Here is a 13211-nt window from a genome sequence, read left to right as displayed (position 1 = left end):
GAAGGTACAGTACTCAGAAGAAAGAGGGAAAGACAAAACAAAACATTCCAAAAAGCGGTGCGTTAAGAAAACATCTGTCGGAGGGCGAGAACTCCCTTGTCATGAAGCCAACTTTTTTGGTATACATATGGAATTTTATTTTTTCTGTTATTTTTCTTGAATCTGATTAGAATCATCGTAGTTAATAATCTTCAAATTAGCGAATAGATTGTCCAGAATAGTTTTCACTATTTGTTGGATGTAATAAGAATTGGTGAGAAAGAATCTGGTAATAACGAGTGATATCCATACACACTCATTTGTGTGCCAATAAGTCACCGTAGTGACAACCGAAACATAACCGCTGTCAACTATTTTTCTCAATCTCCCTTTTTTTTCTTCAAGTTGAAATTATCATCGTTTTCAGGAAATGCAACGTTTTCACGTACGGAAAATAGGGACTATTACACCAGCGCAAGAAGGATTGAAAGAACAAGTAAAAGTAAGTTTGGGTATTACGTCTATCTGATTGTCACTTCCTAATTTCAGATTGTTTCAAGGTTTCACCACCAAAATCAGAAGCCCGATGAACGCACACAAGAGAGGAACCGTGTCCTTCGAAGAAACCAGATAATGCGATGTATAAAGTCTCTTCCGATACCAAAGAGAAGAGAGTGGAAACCGTCTGCCAAAGTTGTGAATCAAAATAAGGCTGGAAATAAGCGGCGGGAGGCAAAACAAGACATCACTCCGGCTGCTCAGCAGCAGCGTATCTCGGCAGAACCCCGCATCAGGCACGCAACATTTACCCGCTGAGCACCAGGCGCGCAACACTGCAGCATCAGGACTGCATCATTTACACTCGTTTTGTTTTCTGAAATGCGTCGGCAGCACGTGTGCAGCAACTAGGATGCGGCAGCATATCCGCAACACTGCAGCAGCAGATCCGCTGCTCTCCAGCAGCACCTAGGCAACATTCAGCAAGTACGCTCCATTTTTTCTCAATTCCGAAAACTTATGTTTTTATTCACTTTTCTCCTATTTTCCTGTTTTTCATACCAATGTTTTTTTTCATGAAAATAGTTTTACCCGTTTAATGGAAGAAAAATACGTGTGTGTAAGAAACAAAAAATCATATTTCAGCCCTCAACTACAAAAAAGACAACATCACCGCCAGTCAAGCCAAATAGGATTTCAGGAAAACATGAAGGTGAGATTTTCTCAATACTCTAAATAAGTCTTACGTATTTTTTTCAGACATTTGAACGATAGGAAACGACGAGGATTTCAAAGCAAGCTGAATGCAACATCATCGAAAATTAATTCATAAATTGTACTATTTTTCACATATGTATACATTTTCGTGAATTGTACTATGTTCAGATTTATATATATATGTAATTGTATTTAAGGTTTTAAATAAAATTTTATTTTAATAATACGCTGTCTTCGGTGCAAGAAACTATAGCAAAGGAGGCAGCGGCCTAATTTTAGCAGCGCCAGAGCAGCACAGGAGCAACCTTTCCGCAACACGTACGCTACAGTACCGCAGCACAACCGCATCAGGCACGCACTCTACGCTTGCCTGCTGCTGGACTGCTGCGCGCCTGATGTGGGTTTCTGCCGAGATGAACCGAGCTATGACCTTTGCAATATCGAGAGCTGCGCGTGAGTGTTACAGTCTTATTAGTTGATATCTTGGCAGTGGAACGGACCATGTCAATGTACCGTAAAAGCTTTAAAAGATATGGCTAGAATTTGGTGCACAATATCTCAACTGTTTTGAGAGCTATCAAAATAATTCCAACTGAAGAAACACTTTATATGTATTCAACCAAATTTTGTCTGTTGAAAACTTTTTAATATCTCCATTGAGAAAAAAGATATGCCGAGTTAGGTATGCTTTGCTGAACACCTCTATTAAGGGTATTACGGTAATTGGTTACTTTTTCGAACTCATCATTTTTCAGAAGTTGAATACTCCTGCAGGATAATGTCATCGAAAGCCGGTGAACGTTTTTTGAATGGACCAATAAGGGATCCAAGAACGAGTCCTCTAAACAGAGTGTTGAATGTGCGTTATGAAAATCTCGCAAGGCAGAGGCGTGCAGAAGAATGGTCTTTGTCTTCTGCTGAAGAAACGGGAAACCGCATTGAAGAAAACAAAACATCTAGAAGTGTGAATGTACGGGAATTTGACAACACTCCATTGTTGAACACGCCCATTTCAAAGGTGAGGTTCATTATTTTGAAAACTTTAAGTTTTGTGTAAATTCTATGCTACAGTACCGGAAAGGTATCAATTTTGGTTGTTTTCAGTGGAAAATGACCAACTTTGCAAACGTATTTCGGTGTCACCTGATTGTCCGACAAACTCACGTTTATATATGTTCGACAGAGCAAAAATAGCACAAATTTTTTGTAGTTGACCATTTTTTTGTAGGAACACTATATATCTTGGAAGTTATAGGTTGTTAAAGTGAAAATTTACAAAATTTTGCTCGTTTGCATTGAAATTAGACGATTTCAGGGAAAAAATACTTTGATGAGCTGTAATTTTTTTGGTTATGTCCCTACGAAAAAAATGGTCAACTACAAACATAATGTACTATTTTTTCTATGTCCAACCCATATAAACTTGAGTTTATCGGACAATCAGGTGAAACCGAAATACCCAGTCACAGTTGGTCATTTTCCACTGAAAACAGTCAAAATTGATACCTTTTTGTCCGGTGCTGTAGTTGTCTTCAAGTATAAAAAAATATTCTTTCAGAGACGCTATTTCGTGAAAAAGCCTCTGAATTTGAAGAAAAAACCAGTAAGCTATGAAGATATGGTGTCGGTTGACCAGTCACCTGGAGAGCCATCCGAGAAGAAAGAGAGATGTCATGGCGTGGGTACTACTGCAGGAGACAACAGTGCACAAATGATCAACCACAACACAGATGAAACTACATTGGGAATAGTTTCAAATTTTCCTGAAGAGGTATGTTTCATAGATTTTTATAAACGGGAATACTATTCGCTAAAGTTTTTGAGTCCGTATTTTTTTTAAAATTACAAACAAACCCAACTGGTATTCTTTTAGCTAAACATCAAAAGTCCATAAAACAAACCAGTGTTCAGAAAAATTGAGGTTAGAGTGAAATACTACAGTAATGGCCATAAATCTATCAACTTTGATCGTTTTCATTTGAAAATGTCTATCTTTGAAAGGTGATCATGATATCACATCAAGTAAAATTTTTTGGATTGTGAAGATAAAAGGTGCAACTTTAGTTTTGTAGTTGAAAACTTTTTTGCACGGGCACTCCCTATCAAGCTACGCATCGACAAAGTATTTACTGTAACTTCCGGCTCGAAAATTACTGAAATTCTGACAAAAATGTTATTAAAAACTGCATAAGCTTCGCGTGTCTCAAATTGAGCATTCACTTTATCTCGCGCCATCACTGCGATTAATGAGTGAATATTGAGGAATCGAACCTCCGCTTGAAAGGGGAGAGAGGAATGCGCTCATCTACCTAATTAGGTCTGATACTCCCGCACGGGCAGACAAAAAAGGAAAGATAATGAATGCACAGTCTAATGATGGTCCATACTAATACCAATACATACAATATTGTGCAGTAGGGGGATTTTCAGTTGAAAATGACCTTGAAAGTGGTTCTCCCACAAAGAATTAGGAATAAACCATACAGAAAAAAAGTGGAGCATCATTTTTGTAGTTGCCACTGTTTTATACGAGCACTCCCTAGCAAGTTACATATCGACAAAGTAATTTCTTCCTCGTCCCATTTCAGTGCAAAATAGAGTGTCTTTTGAGCCGTCCTCTTAAAATGACCATAACCCTCTAGAGAGTGTCCGTACAAAGAAGTTGAAAACTATAAAAATATAACTCTACATTAGGTCTGTAGGATACATTAAAAACTCGCTAAAGTTGTTAGAATTATGGTCCTTACAGTATGTAAAAGTGTTTTCTTTGAAGTGTCCGACTTATGACTGAACCAACATGAAAAAACTGTCAAACGATAAAACACTTTCCATATAAACCAAGTTTTCAGACGTTTGTGAGTCATGAAGAAGGAAGAACGCGAAAGGTCAGTAGCATTGAAGAGCCGGTGCAATTCCAAGAATCTGTGGGACACAAGGAGAGCACTGAAGAATATTTGAAGCTTATCAGTGAAATCACCATATCTGAAACTGGTCACGAAATCTATAACAATGCGACAGAAGACATTGACACGGCTGCAGATGACAAAAAGTCTGAAAACAAGTTATCTAATGACGTCATCTCCTTCCTTCAAGCACGTAAAGACTGGGACAGCTTCAAAAATAACAATGCTCCTAAAAATTTTTTCAAACGACTCGAACTTTCCGTTCGGACGAATGCAAATGACGAAATGAAGATTTTCAATGAAATCGGGAAGAAGTTCGAGCCGAAAAATGATGAGCCAGTGTATTCCGAGGTAACTTTTGATATTTTTGCTTTTGGGGATTCTTCTAAACTTTTAAACAATCCCACTATTAGATTTCATGAAAATTTGAAAGTTTTATTTTCAAAGTAAAAAAATTTCACTTTTTCTTATTTCAGATCAAAAATTCGTTGACTGCAATCTTCAAAAACCACAACATCTGCTGCGGTCTATTTTATGCGAAGGAGCCCATCACTTGCTGCACGGGATGCAGCATGTACTATCACTACAAGTGCAGGGAGCTTAAGTTCAATGAAGGGAAATCGACAACAGAGTGTGAATGTCAAAAGTCGGAGATACTCACTGGTAAATTTGCGGCAATTGATCTTCCACCAACGTTTCTGTCGAAATACATGGAAAAAGTTGTGAACACACGGAAGAAATCGAGCAGAGAGGTGATTATTCGAGAGGTGTACTCCGAGAAGATTCAAGAAGAATTTGGAGAAAATGTGAAGAAGCTATATAAGACCAGCGGGAAAGCAGTTCCAGTAATCGAATATAAAGATAGAATCTTTACTGTGTATATCAAAGTGCGAAATTGCCCAATCAACATTTTTTCTCTCCAAGTGCAAGAATACAAGATGGGAAAGAAAGTTTACATTGGATACTTGGACTCGGTGATGTTTATTAAGGATACGACAGAAAGAGGTCAGCTGTATCGATCCGTTCTTTTGGCATACTTCGACTTCATAAGGAACATTGGATATGAAGACGTTCAAATCTACTCGCAAGCTCCAGAGTCAAATAAAAAGAAATATATGTTTAATGGCTGCCCAAAAACTCAAAGACTGATAAGTCAAACACATCTCCGAGGATGGTATGATAGAATGCTCAGAGAAGGAATAGAGGAGAAGATCGTTGCGTCATACACCCACACCTACAACATCAAACCGGATGCAGATGTATTTTCTCTTATTGAGTACCTCTACTGCATCGGTGGATCTTGGTGGAAGAAGTTAGAGAGATTGATTACTAGCAACAAGGAGATTGATTTCAATGCTTCCAAATCCGACGTCTTTCTGAAGAAGATCGGAGACATGGTCAAAGTCGAAGACGAGAAGCTTTACCATGTAAACCTTTGTTGTCCAACTGGCCCATTGATGAAGTTCGAGGACAATTACGAGATTGGCAGCATTTCTGAAGAACCGGATGACGACTGGCTACAGTACCAGAAGAGAAATGGTCTAAATTTTGAAACTGATATCAGTGCGATGTTCGCATCAGCGGTCATGGTTCAAGCTGTGTTGAGAAAACAAGAAGAAACTGCAGCCAAGAACGATCAAGATGTGGTCAAGGTGAGTTCTGAAAAATATCTGAATTTGTGATTAGCCATACAATATTTCAGACAGCATCTTTCTGAAGGAACTCGCCTGTTTGTAAACCATCTTCCCTCAGAAGTCGTCAATTTTATCATTCTCAAACTACTTCTCAGATTTTTGGATTCAAATTGGCCATTGTGTTCTTCTAACTTTCCCTGTGTATCTATTCGCATTTTTACTATATTCCACATGAATTTGGGTTTTCTTGTACTTAAGAGTCTCGAAAAGTAAAAAAATTACTTTCTTGTACAAATTTACTGGGGTATTCAAACTGGAAGTTAGTATGTGAAGTCAGATGCATTTTTGTCCGCTTGTTGACATCAAAAACCAATAAATCTCCACAAATCAGATACTAAGGGTCAGAGTTGCGCGGAATTCCGACTTCCGATTTCCGACTTCCGACTTTCGGGCTGTTTTTCACTTTCGACTTCCGGCTTCCGACTTCCGTTTTGAAAATTTTACTTCCGACTTCCGACTTCCGACTTCCGTTTTCGGATGTTTACTTCCGACTTTCGTCATTCCATATCGGTGGAATTTAGGAAAAGTAAATTTCGCAGAAATACAAGGAAAAATTGTCTGAAAGGACAGAAAATAGGCTTTTCTTCAGCCAAAAACTAATTTTTCACTGATTTTCGCGAATTTTATGAACTTTTTCTAGGAGTTTTTGAATCTTTGCAAAAAAATCTACTTCCGACTTCCAACTTCCGACTTCCGGGCGTTTTTTCATTTCCGACTTCCGGCTTCCGACTTCCGTTTTCAAAATTTTACTTCCGGCTTCCTACTTCCGACTTCCGGATTAGAAATTTTACTTCCGACTTCCGACTTCCGACTTCCGTTTTAGAAATTTTACTTCCGACTTCCGACTTCCGTTTTAGAAAAAATCACTTCCGCGCAACTCTGCTAAGGGTGTCTTTGCAACTATAGTGCACATTCCTGACACACACCGAAACCTCATTATGTAGATATGCTTACTCTCCCAAGCGGCTTGGTGTCCTAGTCGGTAACATCCCTGACAACGGCGAAGCTTGTGTTTTTGACAACACTTTTGTTCTAACTTTATTTAAGTTTTGAGCAAAAAAACCTATAGAAATTATAAGAAGTCAATATTAAAACGATATCAATTGAATAACATAGAACACGGTGCACGGGATAAAGAGAATATTGATATTGTGAAATTGAAACAAAATACCGTCAACAATTATGAAAAATCATAACTTCTCAGATTATGGATAAAAAGCAGCTAAAAGGAAAATTTAAGAGGTAGTCGTAATTTTCGAAACAAGTTGAAGAAGATTGTATCTTTATATGGAAAAAATTCACATTGCAAGTTGGGAAAGATGATTTGGGATAAATGAATAGTTGGAAAGTAAGAATGGATTTCTGAGCAAGAGAATGTAATGATGAGGAAGAGAGGTTTCGTCTTATTTAATTTAATTTAATTTATTGACTAAAAAAAAATCAGTACTATACACTAGAGACGTGATCAAGCCCCTCACGAGGCGACAGACCAGGTAGGGGTGGGGGGAACAAAAAATAAAAAATAAAAAATTGAGAATCATAATGGCAAGATAGGATTGGGGGAAGGATTATAAAACCGAACTGTGAAAGTGGTGGTGGAAGAATTTCGAGAAGGATAAATTAAATTAAAGTGACAGACCGTTAAAATGGGAGAGGCGGGTGAGTGAGCAATATAATACATGGGGGTGGGAGAGAGAGAGGGATCAAACTTATAATCGATTAATGGATTGTACAAGAAGGGAGATAAATTTACCGGGGGAGAGAAATTCATATTATTTGTTTCCTGTTTTTGCATTTCCCCTCATCAATGCAGCTCCTTCCACAGTTTTCACAAAACAAACAAAATGTAAAGTGTTTTCACTTCATCTTCCAGACGATTCAGTTTGAACATCTCGTACTCCAGTTTTCTATAGGATGTTTGGTAATCCGTTTCTGTTCAGTAGTCCAGTACGCGAAACCTTCAAAAACGTTCACTTTCGATTTCGCTTCCAAATATGCCATCCACGCATCCAATGCTCGACACGACCCGACCTCTTTCTCGAGGCGTTTCGCTGTTCCAGTGATATTTTTCCGGATCGTATTACTGAGTTATTGCTGGATTGCACTTCTTTCACTGTCGATCTCCTTTCACTGTCGATCGCCCCCAGTATTCCTGGAAAACGGACCCCAGAACGAACTCGAAACGGTTTCTGAATCTGAACAAATTCAAAAAATTCTTGAACGTGAGTGGACCTTCCCAGCCTGAAGAATAAATAATTACATTTTCTTCTCATTTAGATATTTTTCTTACTCAATGTCTCATTTCAGCCATCTTGCGATACCTTCCCTCCAAACTCGTTCTTTTTCAGAATTTCCTCGATAGTCTTCGTTTGCACTTCTTCTTCTAGTTGTTTAAGGAATCGAATCGTCCCGCACAAAGTCCAGTTGATAGAGCGTGAGCTCTGGAGCGACTTCGAGAGCATCGAGTTCTTGGCTCGTAGAGAGACGTGTCCACATTTTTCAACGACTCTGAAATTTCTACTGTTCATTACTCGCATAAGCGATATCGATTACGAATTATAATGCGGGGTTTACACATAAATATTGCTAGTTTCTTGCTGAAGTTTCGGTATTATCGAAATTCTGATAACCGGTGGTTGTTCCGATGAGAAATTCACTTTTTTCTTAAGAATGATGCAATTTTCTCGCGAAATTTGGAATTTTGTGATTTCTCGACTATTAAGTTGTAGAATTTCTGGTTCTTTAGAGGTTGTTATGCAGACCAAAGGGTTCCGTCTTATCAAACCACTCTTTTAGGTTAACGCGAAATAAGAGGTGCAAGAAACGCACAGCACGAAAGAAAGCAAGTGCGGAAGGAGTAAAGGATGAAGATAAAGTTAAAAATCGTAGAATTTTACGTTAAATGTTTGATTTTATTTATTTGTATAGTTTACGTGAGAAAAGCGAAAAACCCATAAGAAAACACGGTTAAGTGCGACTTAATGAATTGATTATTACATAAAATGGATATTCTTTGCTAGAATCCATGGTTATTCAACATAAATCAGCTAATTTCAGGCCACCTGTGAGAAAATTATCGAGTTCTCCCGAATTTTTGGTGTTTCTTCACGAAATAATAGAGAAAACGGAACTAAAATTACTAAAGAACTAATAACAACTTAATTTAGGAAAAATAAAATAAAGAAAATGCAGGGAAATTCATAAGAAAAGGTGAAAAATTAGAATAAGTCCACATTCGGAACTGATGCGAATATCGACCGCCGAGGACGAGGGAGTATGTGCACCGTTGAGAGAGACGCAGACACAGAAAAGGAGAGAGGACACAGAGAATGTGAGAGACGCAGACGTAAAAGAGACGACGGAGTGGCGGGACCTTTGAAACCCCTGGTAGGTCAAAATGTGGAGTTTTACTCTGTTATGGTTATTCTGGACATTTTCGCATATGTTTTATTTCAAATTAAGTACTGCTTTCTGGCTATTACTACTTGTGAATCCAAGGGAATCACAACAAACGATATACGTTATGAAATATGAATGTAGTGACGCTGTGAAGATAATTGGGGTTTGAAAAATGTGGACATAATAATCATTAATTGAAAAAAGCTTATGGATAGAAAAAAACAACAAGGAAAAAAGCATCATGAGAGTGGTTGAAATAGGAAAAAATGACAATCAGTAGAGTGAGGACAATATGAAATTGAAAAATTGAGTGCAATATCTAAAACATGAAATCGTGAAAATACTCAAAAACTTTCTTCTGCCGTCTTCCCCGTTTGGCTGGCAAGGCCATGAGCTCTTCTTCGAATTTCTGTTCGTATGTCCGTTTTTTGACTGGAGCGGATCCAACTGGCAGACGCACTTTTGCAACATCTTGGTTTTCATCTTGAATCATATCACCTTGCTTTTCCTCATCCCAATCAGCCTTTTGGCACCACTCATTTTGAATAATTTTCTCCAATGTTGGTCGTTCACCTGGATTACACTTCAGAATACTCCGGACAAGTTCTGAAAAAAATTGTGTTATACCAAATACTTAGTTTCATGCCGGACTAAAAATAACACAACATTACTTACTCATTAATTTTTTGTCCTTCGCCTCAATAACTTGGAAAGCGTCGCATGTCCATTTTTTTGGATTTTTAGAGTATTTGGCGAAAGCTTGGTCTTCCGAACTGAATAAAAAGGAATTAAACTTAAAAAACGCTAGAAATAACTCACGGATTTGCAATTGCCCATGGGGTAGCGGTCACCATGTCGATTAGAACAATCCCAACCGACCAAATATCAAGAGCGGGTCCATCGACTTTCTCTTCCACCCAATTTTCTGGAGCAGCTGTTTTTCGAGTTCCATTTCCACCGGATACTTTTTTTATTCCCTTAGCATCCCTATACGAGCAAGCTAGTCCGAAGTCCGCAATTTTGATAACTCCTGAAGTTTATCAAAACTGAAGTTAGTTATATATAAAAAAAACTTACCATTGCACAACAGCAAATTTTCTGCCTTAATATCTCTGTGACAGTATCCCTTGCTGTGAATGTATTGTAATCCAAAAACCATTTGCTTGAAATACAGTTGAATCGTATTCAAATCCAAACAACACCTGATGAGATCTCTCAGGTTTCCGTCTTCTGCGCATTCCATCATAATGACGGCATGTTTGGGGAGGATTTCGGCAGAATACATTTCAATGATGTGAGAGTGTTTTCCTTTGCTCAGATCTTCATGAATTTCAATTTCATCTTTATACCCCGGCTCAAGTTTACAGACTCGTTTCATCACTATGTTCTTGGGATTCCTCTCTATCTTGCTTCGGACAACCGACACATTTCCGAAACAGCCCTTTCCCAAATATTTGATCTGGACGTAATTGAGTTCGTTGGCCAAGAAAGCATTGATCTAAAAACATTTCCTATTTTTTCAAAAGTATCAAAATTTGTGTTTAAAACTTTTTTTAGTTAAAATTTTTTGAATCTCGACTAGTCAAAAGTTTCTTAACACAAAAATTACACGCTTTAAGGCACTAGATACCACTCAAACTAATTAGGAAATCTGAGAAATTATAGAGGGTTCTCAACAAAACTCACTTTATCATCGGGTACGGGCATTTCAAAACGTTGTTTCTTCGAATGTGTGAAAACTTTCTAAAATTGAAACTTTCTTGAAATGTTGTGAAAAAAAGATGCGATATAAAAAAGTGTTGTCTGGTACAGTATCCATAGCAGTAGAAAACAGAGTTCAGTAAAAATGAATTTATGTTTAGGCTGATAAAAAGTTAGAAAGCTCAAGTTAATTACTCAAAACTCTTCATGTTGGTTCTTTCCTAATTTTCAATTTCTCCCACGTAACCGACCATTACTCGCGTACCATTGTTGACTATGTTCACAAAAAATAAAATACTATCAAAAAGATTTTTAATCATCCTCCCCCCTATCTTCTTCTTTCTGTCATCTCTTCCATTAAATATACTACTAGTACCCGTTTCATTTGTTCTGAGCATCTGGAGGTTCCCCACTGAGCCAGTCATTCCCAGAGGCTGAGAGAAGATTAACGGCTTCCCTTTCTATTAGACCGTCTGACCTTCATTATAGCAATATCACAGTGTTTAAGTAGAGGTGAGAGGACAGTAGAATGTTTTTGTGTTGCCGAATCGTAGCTCACGTGACAAACAAATGGTCTAGGATACTGTAAACGAAAGGCACTTATAACCTAACCTTTGAATTTACAGATGCGATATAGTGAACATATGATGAGAAAAGGGGCGATGAGAACGGTATCATGTTTAGATTCAATATCAATGTTAAATTTCGAACGGATTTAGAAGAATGCAGATGAATGGAAACTATAGAAACAAAAAAAAATTGATGTAATGTCTGAACTTTTATAGTTAGTGGAAAAGTACTAATGATGACATTGTAAGAAAAAAATTCCCAAGAGAAAAATATACTTGGAGTAGGGTTCAAAAATTGCTCTGAAGAAAGTTGTGAGTCCTCAAAGGCAATTTCTCTTAAGAGCAGGTAACATCAAGGACATTTCCAAACTCAAAATTTGTTATGAAACTAACAGGTAGGACGTTGCTGGCTGTTTCTATAATACAAAAGGACTTCCAAGGACAGAATGGGTTACGGTTTTCTCTAGACTCTCTTCTAAGTATTAAAACACTATATCTGTCTTTCCCTCCTCTTGCTCTATCCCGTAACTTATTGCTGTTCAACGCAATTGTTTAGATATTGCTGTTTAACGTAATGCGTTGTGCGCATCCAAAATCATGCGACCCCACCAGACGACTCAACAGGTGTAGCACCTCCATATCGTGGTAGTAGAACTAACGAGATGGCATGAAAGGAAATGGAAATAGATGTTAATAACATTATCTTTGAATCTAAACAGCTAAGGTAATAGAATATAACTGACAAAAATCAGTTCAGTTCAGTTCGAAAAATTCTAGAAATATTGGGAAATTTAATATTAAAAAACAATATTTTTAGCTAAAATTGATGTTTTGAAACTTTGGTTTTCGATGAAAAAACGACTAAATCAATCTTCAGGTGTGCTCATAATTCATGCTAGAGGTTGCACCTCTATTACAGGTTTCCGGTGAACATTTTTTCGCCGGTACTGAACTATAATGTTAAAAAACGTATCCGGAAAAGTGGAGAACTCGTCATAAGAAACAGAATACACCTGTATCGTTATAATCCAATCAAAATATAAACAGTAAGTGTCAGGAAGGCGTTGTTGGACACACCGACTCTCTTCCGACACTGCCCCGCTAGAAAGAGTGTGTGCAAGTCAGAGAGTATCTCATTCGTGTGTGCATTGAGAGACCAGTAGGGGAAACGACTCGGTAATCGTCTGACCGTGTTTTTCTAATGATATTAGTCTTTATGTAAAAATGTGATTCACTTATTGAAATATATTTTCGAATGTATCGTTCAATTGTTTTCAGGGACTGAATTTCAAATTAAACTGTTTTCAACTTTAAAAAAAATTGTTGTTGATATCATCATTTACCTTTTTACGAAAAATTCATGAAGGCCTCCGTGATAGAATACAGCTGACAAAAAGATGGTCTAGAATACTGTAAATGAAAAACAGTCACTATATCATACCTTTTGTATTTACAAACACAATATTGTGAACATGCAACAAAAATTGAGTCAAGCTTAAATTCAATACCAAGTTGATACAATAAGTGAGAATTTCAATCAAAAGAAGAAATCCCCTCAGATCTTCTGTGTGTCCGCTACTATCCTCCCTGCATAGATGGTTCCTGAGGTTTCCCCCTTCTCCCTCTCGTAATAATGAATGCACTTGGGTAATGATGTAGATATTATGACACTTCCAATGCCCACAGTTTGTATGGATGGAAGAAAACATATACGATATATATATGTCTGTATTTCCACGTACTCTGTTTCA

At 37.6% G+C, this 13211-nt stretch overlaps 2 protein-coding genes across 2 annotated transcripts; one reads left to right on the top strand and one right to left on the bottom strand.

The window, feature by feature from the left end:
• Positions 1 to 1972: 1972 nt before the first annotated feature.
• On the top strand, positions 1973 to 5814 carry GCK72_025992 (uncharacterized protein; the record flags this gene model as incomplete). The annotated part of the gene is made up of 5 exons (XM_053736600.1): positions 1973 to 2212; positions 2753 to 2965; positions 4044 to 4448; positions 4574 to 5749; positions 5800 to 5814. 5 exons carry the CDS (start codon positions 1973 to 1975, stop codon positions 5812 to 5814), a joined length of 2049 nt encoding a protein of 682 aa, XP_053580166.1.
• Positions 5815 to 9509: 3695 nt separating this feature from the next.
• GCK72_025991 (uncharacterized protein) lies at positions 9510 to 10897 on the bottom strand (the record flags this gene model as incomplete). The annotated part of the gene is made up of 5 exons (XM_053736599.1): positions 9510 to 9796; positions 9866 to 9963; positions 10010 to 10220; positions 10268 to 10688; positions 10877 to 10897. The coding sequence occupies 5 exons, from the start codon at positions 10895 to 10897 to the stop codon at positions 9510 to 9512; spliced, it is 1038 nt and encodes a 345-aa protein (XP_053580165.1).
• Positions 10898 to 13211: the final 2314 nt, after the last annotated feature.

The sequence above is a fragment of the Caenorhabditis remanei genome, chromosome X, assembly GCF_010183535.1.
Source record: "Caenorhabditis remanei strain PX506 chromosome X, whole genome shotgun sequence".
NCBI lineage: Eukaryota > Metazoa > Nematoda > Chromadorea > Rhabditida > Rhabditidae > Caenorhabditis > Caenorhabditis remanei.
Note: the sequence above shows the minus strand (reverse complement) of the source record. Positions and strands in the feature narration are given on the sequence as shown.